This window comes from Camelus bactrianus, chromosome 6 (assembly GCF_048773025.1).
Source record: "Camelus bactrianus isolate YW-2024 breed Bactrian camel chromosome 6, ASM4877302v1, whole genome shotgun sequence".
NCBI classification, from domain to species: domain Eukaryota; kingdom Metazoa; phylum Chordata; class Mammalia; order Artiodactyla; family Camelidae; genus Camelus; species Camelus bactrianus.
In genome coordinates, this window is record NC_133544.1 from 24,052,994 (window position 1) to 24,069,093 (window position 16,100).

General features: G+C 38.6%; 1 protein-coding gene across 4 annotated transcripts in view; it reads right to left on the reverse strand.

The window, feature by feature from the left end:
- TTLL5 (tubulin tyrosine ligase like 5) overlaps positions 1-16,100 on the reverse strand; it is a 254,922-nt gene that overhangs the window by 227,878 nt on the left and 10,944 nt on the right. For all 4 annotated transcript variants that reach the window (XM_010963151.3, XM_045523209.2, XM_010963129.3 and 1 more), the window contains exons 4-7: positions 11,618-11,700; positions 10,242-10,348; positions 6,487-6,617; positions 415-497 (exon numbers count right to left, since the gene is read on the reverse strand). In XM_010963151.3, the coding sequence (XP_010961453.2) occupies positions 415-497; positions 6,487-6,617; positions 10,242-10,348; positions 11,618-11,700 (404 nt within the window). The remainder of the gene's footprint in view (positions 1-414; positions 498-6,486; positions 6,618-10,241; positions 10,349-11,617; positions 11,701-16,100) is intronic.

Sequence of the window (16,100 nt, forward strand, 5' to 3'; positions counted from 1 at the left end):
AAGAAAGAAGAGTGGAAGGAGCAGACACAGCAGCAAGGATGCCATTCCCAATTAAGGTCAACTTCCTTGATGACCTTGAGTCATGTGTCTGCTCACAACAGGAACGAAATATGTGTGCTACCACTTAATGCTCAGTGTTAAGTAATTAACAAGACAGAACACTGAAAGCAGAAAAAATACCTCTTTTCTGCTGATACCAAAGGCTGCCCTCCCCCAAAATTTGATCAAGTGATTTATTAGCCATAGAATAACATAGAATGGCATGGGAGGAGGTTACTGCCAGTAAGGTGAACAGTAGACTCATACCTACCCTCAAATCACACTTCTGAATGCAGATTTAGAAGCTAAGACAAAGGGTGAAGCAGGGAAGAACTAACACAGAGAGAAGCCCTATGCCGCCCGCTGCATACTTACATTGTTGATCAGGTAGACGCCTCGCCCTCTAGAAGAGGCCACTGGTTTTACTATCCAAGGTCCCCGGTCCTTTGAATATGAATCTGCTCAAAACATTGAGAGAGAAAAAAGGAGAAAGAAAAAAAGAGAGAGAAAGGGCATGAGTTTATTACCTCAAACTTCAACAACAGTTATCTAGGCAGGTACCCAAAGAATTTTCCAAATTTCTAAGTGGAGGACAGCAGCTAAAATAACCTGTATTTCTGTACTAAAAAATGAAAACAGAAAGAGAGAGAGAAAGACAAAGACAGAGGAAAGAGGAGGAAGGAAGAGAAAGCAAAATTATATAATGTATTTCTTCCACCATTTCCCCTCTTGAATGAGAGAATAAAAACACAGTAGGGCAAATATCTGGGTATTAGTCTCTTGCTGACACAAACAACCTCCATGAATCTTTTGAGATTCTAGCCTCTATTAACTGAAGAACCTCCAGAGGCTCACACTGCAGACAGTGACAATGCGAGTCAAAAGTCAGATCCCCTAATATGATAATTTTCCTTAAGCAATTTCTCTAAGGTTGTAAGAAAAAATTGCCTTAAATCAAACAATGTGTGAGTGGAAAGGTAGGACAATAATTTGCATGTAGTTAAAAGGTGCCCTTTACTCTTGTTCCTTTCCCAGATTCAGGGTTACACTTCAAATTCCTTTGGATCATAGAAAGAGAAACCACACAACCCACACAAGGAGCCCAGAGGCTCACAGATGGCTCCACCCTCCACTTAGGGAAGGTCAGAGGACATGGGAGAGAAACAGGGACAAGGGACTCTCCTTCTGATTGGAGCCAAACTGTCTCTCCAAGGCCTCACTGCAGGAACCTGACTTGGTCAGTGCCACAAACCGTTCTCTAGGAGAAAAAGAAGATCTCCCCCCCATCCTTCCCAGCTTTTTCCCTTGATGCAGCCTAACAGAATTAGAAAAAATGTGATGTACCACACAGGATTTAAAACTCTGTGAGCAACTGCACTTCTGGAAATGTACTCTCTAATCCTACTTACATACATGTGGAAGGTTCTTTGTATAAGATTATTCAATGCTGCATCGTAACAGCAAAAGGCATCCATAAATTAATTAATACACTATATTGTACCTATATGAGGGGGCGGGAAACTTTTTTTTGGTAAAAAGCCAGATAATAAATAGCTTAGGCTTTGCATGCCATGCAATCTCTGTTGTAACTATTCGACTCTGCCGTGGTAGCTTGAAAGATACCATAAACAATATGTAAATGAAGGGACACGGCTGTGCCCCTCAAAAACTTGATTTATGGGCACGGAAATTTGTATGATTTCCACATGCCATGAAAATTTTATTCTTCTCTGGATTTTTGTTCAACCATTTAAAAATGTAAAAACCATTTTTAGCCCATGGGATATACATAAAAAAGCAGAGGACTGGATCTGACACAGGGTTGTAGTTTGCAGACACTTGCCCTACATAACGGAATAGTAAGCAGACACACAAAATGAGACACACTATTCATGAACAGAGAGGGAATGAGTTCAAAGACAGGCTGTTGAGTGAAAAAAAAAAAAGTAAAGTTCAGGGAAATGTGTATTGTACGCTCCCATCTGTTCACAGACACACTCAAGTTATACAAGTAGAGAGAATATCTCTAGAAGGATATGTAAATATACTAGTAACATGATCACCTCTGGATGACTGAGGGAAAGAGGAGAAAAGCTTTTCACTGATTATTGTTTTGTTTTGTTTTTGTACCATGGGACTATACTACCTTTCAAAAAATAAAATTTACATAATTTTAAAATCCTGCTATAGATGGCATATTGACAGTTATGTAAGACAAATTAAATCTCTACGAAGTGAAGCCATTGAATATATGTATACGTATACACTTTATATATTTTTCCATTTTCTCCAAATTCTAAGAGTATGACAGACTGAGCACAAAAGATGCTATGGATAATAAAAGAAAACAAAAAAAAATTCAACAATTTTAAAACTTCATTCATTCAATATTCTAAGTACCTAACCCGTGTCAAGCAGCTTGCTAGTGTGGGGCACGTAGTAGTGAACGAGACACTCCCTGCCCTCACGGAGATCAGACTAGCAGAAAGGTAGACACTGAGCAAGTAATTACAGACACACTGAGCTCACAAAGAGGAAGTGCAGGTGCTCCAGGAAGGCCAGAGAAAATGGCCAGACCTGTCTGCAGTGACAAGCAGATACAGAAAATGCTCATTTTTAGAACAGGGAAAATCTGGCTAAATGCAACTTTTGCCATCTAACACATTTAATAAATCCTACTTTGTGAGCTAGCTTTATCAGAAGTTTCTGCTTCTTCTGGTGTTTCACTTTTATCATGATCTTGAAATTCTAAGTATCAGAAATTTGTCTTTGATGCTAGGCTTTTCTCCTTGATTTGTTATACTGCAGCACAAGGACTGATTTCTTTCATAGGTTCTAAAAATGTGGGTAGGAAGCAAGAAAAACTAGAGGTAGAGGCAGGGCAAAGAGCTCAGTAGCCTGTTAGGATGATGAAGATGTCCGTAATTCTTTCTTGTGCCTTCCAGGTCCTGTGGTGGCAGCTTGTCCAATCTAATGGAAAGAGCACTGAATTAGGAGTATAATGATCTGAGTTCTAATTCTGGTTTTTACCATGGGCAATCTGCTTAACTTATCCAGTCTCATCTTCAAAATGAGGGGTTTAGCCTGAACTCCTGAGATCTCTCTTAATTCTAGTATTATGATCCTATAAATTTACTGATTGCTTTGAAATCCAGTCATCTGCTATTAACCGGCTGACATCAAAGTTTTGCTTATTCCTTAGAATTATTTCTCTCTTGCAACAAAGATGGCCAGAGGACAAAATTCTGGCCAATTAGATGTAAACAGAAATCTGCTGGGGTTTGGGGACAAAGTTCTTCTTTTCTGGTATTGGCACCACCCTATCTTCCTTCTTGTTTCCTTCTTCCTGCTTAGAAAGCTGTCCACTGCAGGGGGTCAGGGTTGGGGGGAGGAGGGATATAAGTGGCTGGAGCTGGCAAGAGACTCAGGTTCTTCAGGGTCACAGACCTCCAATTCCACTACATACTGCAACCAGCAACAGTGGCACAAGGAGTCTAGCAAGATCTGTCTGTGTATTCCAAGCCTCACACCCAAATTACTGGCACCAGTTTGGTAGCATCCAGGCTTTCACACCTCTTAAGGCAGTGGCTGGTCTCTGGACTAGATCTCTACAGAGATGGATTTCAGGTTTTCTCTTATTAGAACTAAAAGCTACAAATTCACGAGCTCCACCTTTGCTGGTATCAGTAGTGTCTTCAGGCAATCCTCATGTCTGGTCTTTATCAGGACCCTTTCAAAGGCCCTTCGCAGGCTATTCCCATGCCTCTCTGCCCCTCTCAAACTCCCTGGCCCAGCCCTGGGCCCCTCATTCCTGGTACGTGTCCTCATCACCCTCCTCACCCAGAAGGCTGGGAATCTGTAACATAAACTCACTGACCTGCTTTCCTCTCCATCTAAAATTGTATCTGGGTCATCACTTAGCCTTCTGCCTTCCCTCCCTTTAGGGGAGAGATGTGCCCACCTCCTTCCCAAAGCTCACCCTTCTACTTGGGCTCTTAAGGGAATCCTCCCGCTTCCTCTGGGACTTCATTCCCTTGCTCATGTCTTTGAGTTCTCTCTCCCCTCTGATTTCTCTGTGCTTCCTCTCTTTCTCTTTCCTCTCCCCTGCTAATTACATCCACCTCCATATCTGCAACTTCCAAAATCTACACCTCTGGCCAGAACTCAAAACTGCCCTTACAACTGCCTACAAAATATCACTACATGGAAGCTTGCAGGCCCATCAAATCCACACCAGTCCAAAATGTGACATCCTCTGGCCCTTCAACACTCTTCCTTCTCATTCCTGGCTATACTCCCCAGTTAGACTTAATGATCCTTCCAGCTTCTCAGACTCACAGCTTTGCAGATCTTTGACCCCCACCTCCCTACTTGCAGTCAGTTAGTAAATCGTGTTTATTCTTCCCTTCTCTCCACTCCTCCTTTCATTCCAGCTCCCTAGCTCAGTCCACCCGCACTTCTTACCTGCATTATGGCAGTAACCTTCAAAGTAACCACTGTGTTTCTTCCCCTACTCCCTCCAATTCATTTCACAGTTATTTTCCTAGAGGCCAGCCTGTTCACATCTCTTTCCTTCTCAGAAATCTCCTACTGCCCACACTCAGGCAAGCCCTGGAGGGTCAGAACACAAGAGTCATGGAGAAAGGGGAATTTCCAAGTTATGCTAGGTGGATAGCAAAAGAAAAGAGAACTTAAAACAGACTTTATGAAGAAGAGGAATGTCTCTTTGAAAGAGGAAGTGGTAGGAAGAGGCAGGCTTCTCCCCTAATGTGTAAACTCAGAAACACAACTTTCTGAGGCTGATCTCTCAACAGTGGATATAAGTTTGGAGATCATGGACTCTGGACAACTGGCAAAGAATGACTAGCATCCTGGCAGGATTGAAATCAAGAAGATTCCTCTCTACTATCATGTCTTCCCCGGTCCCTCCTCCACCGCACAGTAAGTCCCTGCTGTGGTATTTGGGTGGTAACGGCAATGAGTGATTTGTTTTGAGACTGAAGAACATCATTTGTCTATAAAAACTGCCCTGGAGCTAATATGGTGGTTCTAGGATGCAGTTGTGCTAATTCTATGTATTCTATCAGCCTTTTGAATATATTTTTGTTAAAAAGTAGAACACGTAAGAGTTTGAACAGTATGATGAAGAAGCAATTGTACTGAAAGACACATCAGACATGAATGGATGGAGGAACTCTAACTCGATGCAGTCTTCTGAATGAACATCTCCAGCCCTCAACCTGCCTCCAAAGGGTGGGGAAGAACCATAGAATAAGAGCAGAGAGGAGAAAGAGAATTTTCAACTTCATATTCCTTTAGTGTTTAATAGGGAATCATCCTGGACTTTAATTTCTCATTAGGAATTCACCAGCAGGAGTTCATAACAGGAATGCTTTCAACTTTTAAATGTTTATGCTATCATGTTGGTTAATTACATAATTTTTCACTTTTATTATGAAACAATACATCTCAACATAACCCAAATAGGAAATATTACTGAACATTTATTAAGTGCCTATCAGGCAATACTCCAGGTGCATTAGCCTCTCTGGACCTTAGTTTCCTCATCTGTAAAACTGGGAAGAACAGTCCCTACCTCAGAATAAAGGCGTCCCTTGGAGAGGGCCTAATAGAAAGGAATGTTCATTAAGCGTTAGCTATTATTATTATTATTCCTATTTAGACTCTCACAAAAGGCCTGCCTCACACCTTCTCTGTACACATGCCTCTTCTGTGCACTAAGCCTATTGAGGCAGGGTCTGAAAGCCTGGGGAAATAGCCCATCTCCTCTGCTTGGACCTGCGGAGGTAAGCTCACATCAAGACAAAAGAAATAAAAAGCTCATTGAGACTTGGATGCAGGCCTTGTGTCCCCATCTAGCTTTACCAGCAATACAGCTGACATTCACATGCCTATTTGGCTCCCATGTGTAGTTTTTAATTAATCTGAACACCAAGAAGAGAGAATGTGGCTGACTGGTACCTCCAAACTCTAACACCGAAAGATTTGTGATACTTGTAGCCCAAAGAACATATATCACACAAGTTCAGAAATCGAGGTGACAGGAATATTCCTTAAATGGCAACAGGAAAAGAGACACCAAAAAGGGTGCATACGTAGTTCACATGCAGAAGTATACACATCCTTACCTGGGCACTAACTGTTGTCAATGAAGAAGAGACTTTCTGTATTAGACAGGAGCACACTGATGTGACACCAATGTCTCCTTACATAAATGTTACTGGCAAGCTTACCAAGAGCAAACATACAAGCACACATTCAGAATAAAAATGATTTTGAAGTTACCTCTGCAGCTGTTTTACTAAAGAAAAAACTTCTTAAAGGATTTGAAAAGCCCTGATTGGTTCCGGACTTGAGGCAGCCCCTGGAGTAAACCTTCCCCAAGTTCAGTTGCTGAGGATGGGGCATCAGGAGTCAAGCACTTACTACAGAATTCCGCGTACTCAGCCGGCAGCAGGAAGGTCTGAGGGAGGATGTGAAAAGCCTTGAATCCATGTGTATGCTGCATTCGAATGATATTTTTGTACAGTCGGTCCTTCCGGGTTAGTTCATACGACCTAAAATTCATAAAAGCATCTCCGTTTCAGTAAGCTATGACTCAGAGCTTTTTCTGTGTCATCACATGCTACAGAGTTCATAGCTCAGTTTTAGAGCAGTTACTGAGGATAGTATTATATCCCAAATCTATCACTTTGTCAAGGAAATGATCACCTTAAAATTAGGGCAATAATTGCTACCTATCAGGGAGTGGAATCTAGCAAATTACCAACAGGCACTTCATTTAGCCTTGACTGGATTCATGAGTCTGTGGTTTGTTGCACTACTTAAAAATCATCTAAGAATCTTTGCTGTAACCATTAAAAATGAATTCTAGCTGTTCCTCAGTTCAAAAATTTTACTATGATTTCCTAAAACCAAAGGTTGCTTTGCCAAATCTAGGTATTATCATCATTTCTTTCTTACACATCGTCTTCTTCACATGTAGAGCAGACGGCCTCAAATTTTAGTGTACATAAGAATCACCTATATAGTTTCTTTTCAAAAAACGGATGTTCCAGGGTCTCAGCTCTCAAAATCCTGGTATGAAGTCTAAGATTCTGCATTTTAAACATGTACCCCAGGTGATTTTGGTACAGATGGTTCAGAGACCACACTGTAACACTAATTTAGCCTACAGCAGTAATTTCCAAACTTCTCAGATTTAAATCACCTCATTGCTTCTAAAATAAACAGCTTTCTACGTATATATTTACCTAGAAAGATTAAGCACCTAGAAGGTGCTTTTTAAATATACCTTTTATATTTTACATTACTATATTATATATAATAATATATAATATAATAACATATGTTATATACTTTAAGATCCATGAATATATATATTTTAAAAGTACCCTCAATGATGCTTATCATTAAGGAATTTGAAATACTGAAGTAGAAGATAAGAAGAACAACTCATCCGCCTACAGATATCCAATATTAGTCGTCTCCAAACTTTTTCACTTTGTACTCCCAATACAAATTTTGGAAAACAATGTATCCTTTTAGTTATCAAGATTTTTTCATCATAAATTTAAATTGTTCCAAAGGATCCAATGAACAGCAAATATTACTTTTAAATAAAACTGTAACACTCTCCTTTTAGGTATATTCAAGGGAACTTAAATAACATTAGGATTCACTACTCACTGTATATTTTTTAAGTACTGTGAAAGAAAAGTGACTTTTTGTCGGTAAATTTCTCACTTTTTAAAATACTATACTTTTTACTGAAGGTAATATATATACAGAAAGGTATCCAAGTCCCAAATGCAGAGCATCACGAATTTTGGTCACCTGTGTGACCACCACTGAGCACAGAACATTCCCAGCTCCCTCAGAAGCCTCCCTTAGACTCCCACCCAGATGTTATCTCCCCATTCACCCTTGTTTTCACTTCTTCCATACCATTTCATCCAAAGAACAGCTCAGCCTAACAGAACATACTTAATGCTTGCAAGTCTTTTATATTATATCTTCTCTACAACAAAAATATGTATATTAATTACTTGTAATATTTTTTAATTTCCTGTGATCACAAGGCTGTATGTCACATATATTGAACTGATTATCATTGTAAAAACATAGTACACAATTCATTGAAATATAAATATTATAAATTTTGATTAAAATTTATATTATAGTAATGTTAACTTCTCCACTTTGATCATTATACTATGGTTATAACTAATGTTAACGTTAGGAAAATTGGGTAAAGGATACATAGGAACTCTCTATATTATATTTTTGCAACTTTTCTAAAAGTAAAATTATTTAAAATTTTAAAATTACATTAAAAAGAGTTCACAAAAATATTGGAAACATTTTAAGTGTTTGAATTCCTCTTGCATGTGAATTAGAAGTCTTTGGACTGAAAACAAAAATATATAGTAGCAGAAGCCAATGTATACTGCATTTAGATAATGGAATGTTAATGTTCTCAAACATTCATGTACAACACATTCAAAGAGAAATGAAGAAAATACAGGCTAGAGGTTATTACTATTGTCTGAGTACAAATTGAGATGGAATTTCCATATACCTACAGGAATAGTTCAAAAGCTATTGAAATAAATAATATACTACTGACATGAATTAGGAATGCAGACTCTACTGTGGGCTATTTTAAGACTGTTTGAATACCTATTTAAAATAGTTGCATCTGATTCACTTCAAGCATCCAGTCACACATTTGGAAACCAAATCCACATCTTCCAGGCATTAAGGAAGAAAATAAGGTTTCAATTATTCTCTGCCAATGAAGCTCAGACATAAAATAAATCCGGAACTTGTAATAAAGACTCAAAACATACATTTACCTAAAATTATGAAGAAATTATTTGACATTAGAGATAGTATAGGCTGGGTATTTATACACATTGACTGAGTACTAAGACAGTAGAATTGAATAACCAAGAAAGAACTTTCATCTCATGAAAAGGAGAAGAAAAGAAATGAGGTGACTGAAAATAACTTGTTAGCATGAGTGAGTAACTGGGGCATAAGTCCTGGAAATAAAATGTGACATAACCACTGACTAAATAATAAAAATTTTATTGGATTTCTGCATCTCTTCATTAGACAGACGAGATTAGCTGCCCTCTTCTCCAGCAGGTCATACATCTCTCCATGGTTAAACATTACTTACTGCTAGAATGAAGTAGGGTTCAGTATCAATTATATCCCTATTTTCTTTTTCACAGATAAAAATATGGAGAAACTTTGTTCACAAAAATAACAGCTAACATTTATACAGTGTTTACTATGTGGCAAGAATGCACTGCTCTAAGCACTTTAGATGTTGATACATTAAATCCTCACCACAGTCCTACGAAGTGTGTGTCATTAGTACCTTCTTTTTACCAATGAGGAGGTTGATGCTCAGAAAAGTCACTTGCCCAAGGTCAGTCAGTGGAGCTGTGATCTGGGCCCAGGTAAGCTGGCTACAGAGCCTGTGCTTCTAGTCACTAGACAATATTGTCTCTCTAGGCTGACATTAACCAGTGGGACTGGAAGGAGTTTAATATAGCAATGACACTCAATTCCTTGAATTCCATTCTAACTATATGTCAGAAGTCACAAGATGACCTATCATTAAAATTTATATTGAATGACCTCTCAGCTGGCAACTTGATTATGTCCTCCTTTAATTCTGTTAAAAGTAAAGAAATGGAAATCATTATCATGCAAAAGAATCTGTTATTATGTTATTACTAGAATTAAACACCAATATTTTTGTTCCTTTGTTTGGAACACTGGAAATGTTTACACCCCAGGACAATGCATCATATTACAATTCTAGGAGAGCCATTCTTTTATAAAGGGGAAAAACAGTAACTATGAAAAAGGAGGTAAGAAGGGAGAACTTATCCACATGAAGGGTTCACAAGCAGCTCAGTTCTAGAAAAGAGATCTAAGGGATCTGCATCCCAGAAGCAGTGTCCTTTAAAACCATCCATGCCTACAGAGTCCTTACAAAGCCTTCAGATATGTCCAGGGATGTGAACACTTCAGTTTGATTTGTAGACTGCTGCCCTATATCACAGACTTTTTTGTTTTAAAGAACATTAATTACCTCTGCTGGCTACCTGCCTCAATGTCAGGTACCTTGACGTGGAGCAAAGTAGCTACAAGAGCATTACCTGGGAAAGTGATTAACCTTTTGTGCTTCAGAGAGGGTGCGAAGTAAGAAGGGCTTCAGGTGGGATCCTGTCCACATTAGGTTATAGTCAGTGCTGCTTGGGTGAACCTAAGGGCAGATAAAAAGACAAGATAAAAAACATCAGAGACAGCCCCTGGAAGAATGATGGAAGGAAAAGCCAGAGAGACTTTTCATCGACAGTGCATTCATAGGGGCATCCCAGCTGGACAAATATTATACGCAAAAGGTAGAATAAATTAACCTTTTTATAGAAGTCCATGATGTCTCTTAATATTCTTGCATATCAAAGTATGAGATGAGGACCCAACCCCAAAATCCTTCTTAAACTGTCGTTATATCCTTGTAGATGCTGGGTATAAAGTGATGATCAGATCTAAAACCTTATAGTATAAAACCAACTTAGAATTCACTCATTCATTCATTAGAATTCATTTGTCCATTCATTCAAAAATGCTGGATTCTCTGCCTCTGATGTGACAGGTATCATGTTAATCCCTGGAGATAAAAGAGCAACAAGACAGGACATAAACTGGTACCAGAACTTCTTCGTCTACTTCATACCTCAATCTAGGATAAGAAGCTAGTAACCAGACTTTTATCAACTGTCTCAAAATATCTACAGTGGAAGTCTGTCCAGAACTTCTGCCTGTCCCTTTTGATGTCAACATCCCAATCTTCCTACTTTTCTTTGGGAATAATAGACTTCTTGGTTTTAGAAGACCTGTCAATCAACTGCCCCTCCTCCAAGGAGTAGACCCTTGACCCAAGCTAGGCCAGTTATTCTAACTCCAGAATATGATTCTTGGGCAGAGAAAGGCACAAGGACAGTGAATGGAGTCGATTCACTTCTACAGCAATAGAGATGGTCCTGAAGACTTCTGTTCCCAGATCCCTGGGACTATTGATGTCTCTCTCCTTCCATGATGTCTCTCTCCTTCCAAAGGCCTTCTTTTTCAGATTTTCCTCTGATTCTGCTAGCCATGCTGTGTACATCTCTCCTACAAATCCTTTTCGGTTTAAGTTAGGCAGAGTTTGTTTCTGTTGCTTGCAATCAAAGAGCTTTAATTGGGTACCAGACAATTCCTTATGGGCAACTCTGCCTCTAGCCCATGCCTAAAAATATAGCAAGCAGAAAAAAAAATTTTGTCCAAGAATAAAATAATCTTGTGGAAATGTTTTCCATGTACTTCAAAGATAAACTGATAAAGCCACTCAGAAATTCAATGCAAGTTCTGTCATCACTAAGCAGTGGTCCCATGTACTTTCCAGAGTTGGCCCTATTAACTGATAGTCAATTAGGTGGCTAGGATTTTCAGCTTTTGAGCAGATCAGGTAAGGTAGTGAAAATGAACTTACTTCATGAAATCCATGGGCTGTCAGAATGCTGCGTACCAGGCGACTGTCTGTTCGTACAATCTTGTAAGACAAATGATAACGTTCTAAAGAAAAACACAGAATCAAGTTCAGTAACCAGAAAGTTAACTGTAGAGAAAGAAATAAACTGTAGATGGTGGCTGGCTTAATTATACTCAATAACATTATACTGCTATCCTTATGCTATTACAAGTAGGTTGAGGATAACTTTGGACCAAGGGTTCTTAACCTGAGATTCACTAGGTGTCACTAATCATGGATAGAGGAAAAAATGACATCTTTATTTTCACTAATTTCTAGCTGAAATGTAACATTACCTTCAATTAGAAATGTAGGCAACAAAGCAGAATAGTATTAGCAGTGCCTATGACCCTGCCACCAGTAGGTATCAAGTATTTGAATATTATTTTAAAGTTGTTTACAGTTACTTCAAAAAATCACTTATTCTCACAGTATTTAAAAATTATGGCAGTTAAAAGACTCACCACTAGATCATGCTATTTAATGCAGTAATAAAAAAAAGCATATATATCTCAAATTTCATTTTTTAAAAGATATTTTGATAAGTATATTTCAATACAATTTCTTTGCAGTCTTATGTATTTTTAAAATACACTTTAAAAACATTAGTCTGACAAGAGATGCATAGGCTTCTCCATACTGCCAACGAGACCCACTACATCAAACATGTTAAGAAACCCTGTTCTAGATAGCCCTCATGTGCAATAATGCTGGTTACCAGCATATCTTAGACCAGAGGTTACAAACTGAGACACAAGGGCCAAAAACCAATCTGCAAACATGGTTTATTTCTCATTGTGCTTTAAAAATAAAATTGAATTAACTGTTAGCCTTTTGAAATTGGAGGAATTCACATAAAAATCTAGATTTCTGGGCTTCTTTTGAAAATTCTGGCAACCCTGGGCTCTCTGTCTGGCAAAGCAAGAGTCAACCGGAGAAGTGCGAGTGCTCCCTTCAGGACGGGCCTGTGCTGTCCAGTTCAGCACTGTCCCCACCCGGCCTGCTTCATTCATTCTTTTTCTCCTGCCAGGGCCCTAAGAGCATGCTGTGCTTGTGACCTCTGTCTAAGAAGAAAGTCTATAATCATGTGAGGTTTCTATATATCCTGAAGACTAACATTTACTCTAGCCCATTAAATTCAATTTATTTCTATGCATCTCTACAAATTGTTCACTAAGAATTCTCAGAATAATTTTTAAAAAGGACTGCATACTGAACAATTTCTGAAGGAGTATAATACAGAAACTTATAGACAGACCCTAGAACAAAATTCAGCCTCTACAGTTAAACATAAGCATCTCTTTTTATAAATTTATGTGAAAATATTCACAAATCCTTCCTGCTACTTGTCCAGCCCTGACAGGAACACCATGCCAAGCAGACACAGGAGGATTGGAATGACAAGGCCAGACACTCCATACTTCTCATTCTTGTGGCAAACTTCTAAAGCCCAGTTACATGGCTTTCCCAGTGCTCAATCACTATTATGTTGTCTTTCCAATACTCATTATAAGAAGAACAGTCCAGAGTCAGGTGTGTTCACTTGGGTGCAATGTATAACCTCAGCAGCAACACAGTGCACTGCTCAAGAATTTGTGTTCTAAGGTTTCCTAGTGCTTACCTCTATAAAAACAATCAAGAAGAAGAGAAATTAGCTGAACTCTGTCTTACTCTAGCAATGATAATATTCAACCATGGATAAATGAACCAATTAATTTTGTAAATGCTCAATTCGTATTATTAAGAATGGATTTCCAATTTTTATTTACTTTTATGTTCATTATTTATAAAAATTGTAATTTACTCATATTGTTCTGCCCAATTATATATTCATTAACATGGTAATATAGCTCAATCCAGGACACATATTCAATCTTTGGAGATATATGATCACAAGAAATTTTTAAAAGATTAAAAAAAAAGGAATTTGTGTTCTGATTCCATGTTGGGGAGAGAAAGTACAAGCACGGAATATCTTAACTATTCCAAAAAAGAGGACAGTGCTCATGTGACATGAGAACACATACAAGGATCTTGAAGGGGTGCTCTCTAAGGCCAAATTTGAGGCAATTTGAATATAAAAATCAATAGTGACATAAACAGATTATAATTCACTTATAAAAAGAAAACAACCCATGAATCCACACTGATAAGAAGGTGAGAAGGTGCATTGGTTTTCTTGGTCAGAAGTCCAATATAAGTGTCATCAAGGCATCGGCAGGGCTGTGTTCCTTTCTAGAGGCTCTGGGTTGGGTCCATTTCCTTTCCTTTTCCACCTCCTAGAGGCCGCCCCCATTCTCCAGCTGGCAGTCCCTTTCCTCTATCTTCAAAGCCAGCAATGGCAGGTCTAGTCCTTCTCAAGTTGCATCAGTCTGACTCTTGTTCTGTTTCCTTCTTCTACTTTAAAGGACTCTTGTAATTACACTAGGCCCAGCTGAAGAATCTCCTTATCTTAAGGGTTAGCTGATTAGCAACCTTAATTCCATCTACGACCTCAATTCCCCCTTGCTAAGTCAGGAACATTTTCACAGGTTCTGGGGATTAAGAGGTGGACATTTTTGGGGGACCAATATTCTGCCAAACACAGAAGACAAAGCTCTTCTTTACTGAAAAGCCAGCTAATAAATGTAGAAGGAAAAATAGAAATAGAAAATCACCATTCTACAAAAACTGTAAGAGTAAGTGATTCAGACAAGAATCAATGGACACTATCAGGTGAGAGACTACTGGGGAACAGAACATTCACAATTCTGAAAATAACACTCCAGAGAACGCTTGTAACAAAGGAGATAGGTATCTTTACAATGAAGCAATATGGTAAACACTATTTTAACCAAATGATCAAACTTGCCATCACCAATAATGCAATATAATGGACATGATATGCTTCCTAATAGGATACACAGAGAAGGCCACGACTTCACTAAGTGATATTCCTGCAAAAAGAACAAGGATGCCCTTGTTCTTAGGATAAACGTGTTGAAAAAAGTATTTAGGTGGGAAGTATTTGAACTAATTTTCAAATGGTTCAGAAAGAAAAAGAGAGGGAGAAACAAACATAGAAAAATGTTAATAATTGGTGAAACTAGGGAAATAGTACACATGCATTCATTGTACTAGTCTTACAACTTGTTGGGTGGTTTTTAATTTTTTTAAATAAAATGCTCAGAAAAATGAAAGAAAACCAGGTCTTTTTATTACGACAACTGTGATCAATGACATCTCCATTTTTGCATATTTGCATTTTTGCACAAAAGCCAAAGCCTCATTGACTGCTGGGACCAGGACTGCGCTGATTCTGTGTCTGTTCTGCAGTGCTAGCCCCACAGTGCCAGGCCACAGGGAAGGCGATAGGTAAGGTGTGTGGAAAACTAGAGAATCATTATATGGGGACCAGGCGAGGACAGGGGAGGTAAGAGAAAGGGCATGTCTCTGGAGCTGAACTGCCAGGGTCCAAATCCTGGCTCTACTCCTTCCTGGCTGCTGTCTTGAATTATTTATTTAATTTCACTATGTTCAGTTTCCTCACCTATAAAATGGGGTTAGTAACAAAGGTAGTTGAAAGCACTCAGTTAATATATGTAAAGCTTTTAGAATACAAGAAAGCTCAGACACATAGAAAAATTTTTCATATAGTTAAAAAGTAAACACACAGTAAAACAGCTATTAATATGTAGTATCTTACGTAGTAAATCATACGATTTATACCAAATTAAAAAATAAAAATGCTATTAATACTCTTTCTCCTACTTGTCCTAATACAGAAGAAAAAGTTATCACTGTGCTCAGTGGCAGACCTGATTCTCACGGTATGTAAGCAGTAAGCAGTGACCATCTACTACTAATCCATACCAACTAACTCTAACCCAACTCAGGCACACTGAATATGTTCCAAAATGGGAGTGCAAGAGAGACAGGGTGGAGAGATATAAAGCAACAGTGACTGCTGAGGATTTTAACTCACATTCATGTTCTGTGTTCAATAGCCCAATGTCCAATAATGCTTTACCAGTACACATTAGATGAGAAGTTATAAACTGGTAACCTAGGAGCCAAATCCAGCCTATAGTCTGTCCATTCCTCATGGCGTTTTCAGTATAAAATTGAATTAGTTGCTAACCTTTTAAAATTGGAAGAATTCACATAAAAATCTAGATTTGGGGGATTCTTTTGAAAGTAAGCTTGGGCTTCCCTTCCCTAGCAAGAGACAAGTGGAGAATTGCAACTATAAACTGAACCTGCACAACTGCCCAAGACTGACAACCTTGGTTGGCCACGTTTTCATCCATATAAAATAAGAGGCAGGGCATGGTCCCGCTAGTAAACTGCCAAACTTCCGACATCTGAGCCTCTGAACACGCATCATGTCAATTCCACCATAAGACTGTAGAATTTCCTCCTCTCCAACCACTCACGTGCATCTCAGGAGACAACCTGAAAAGCT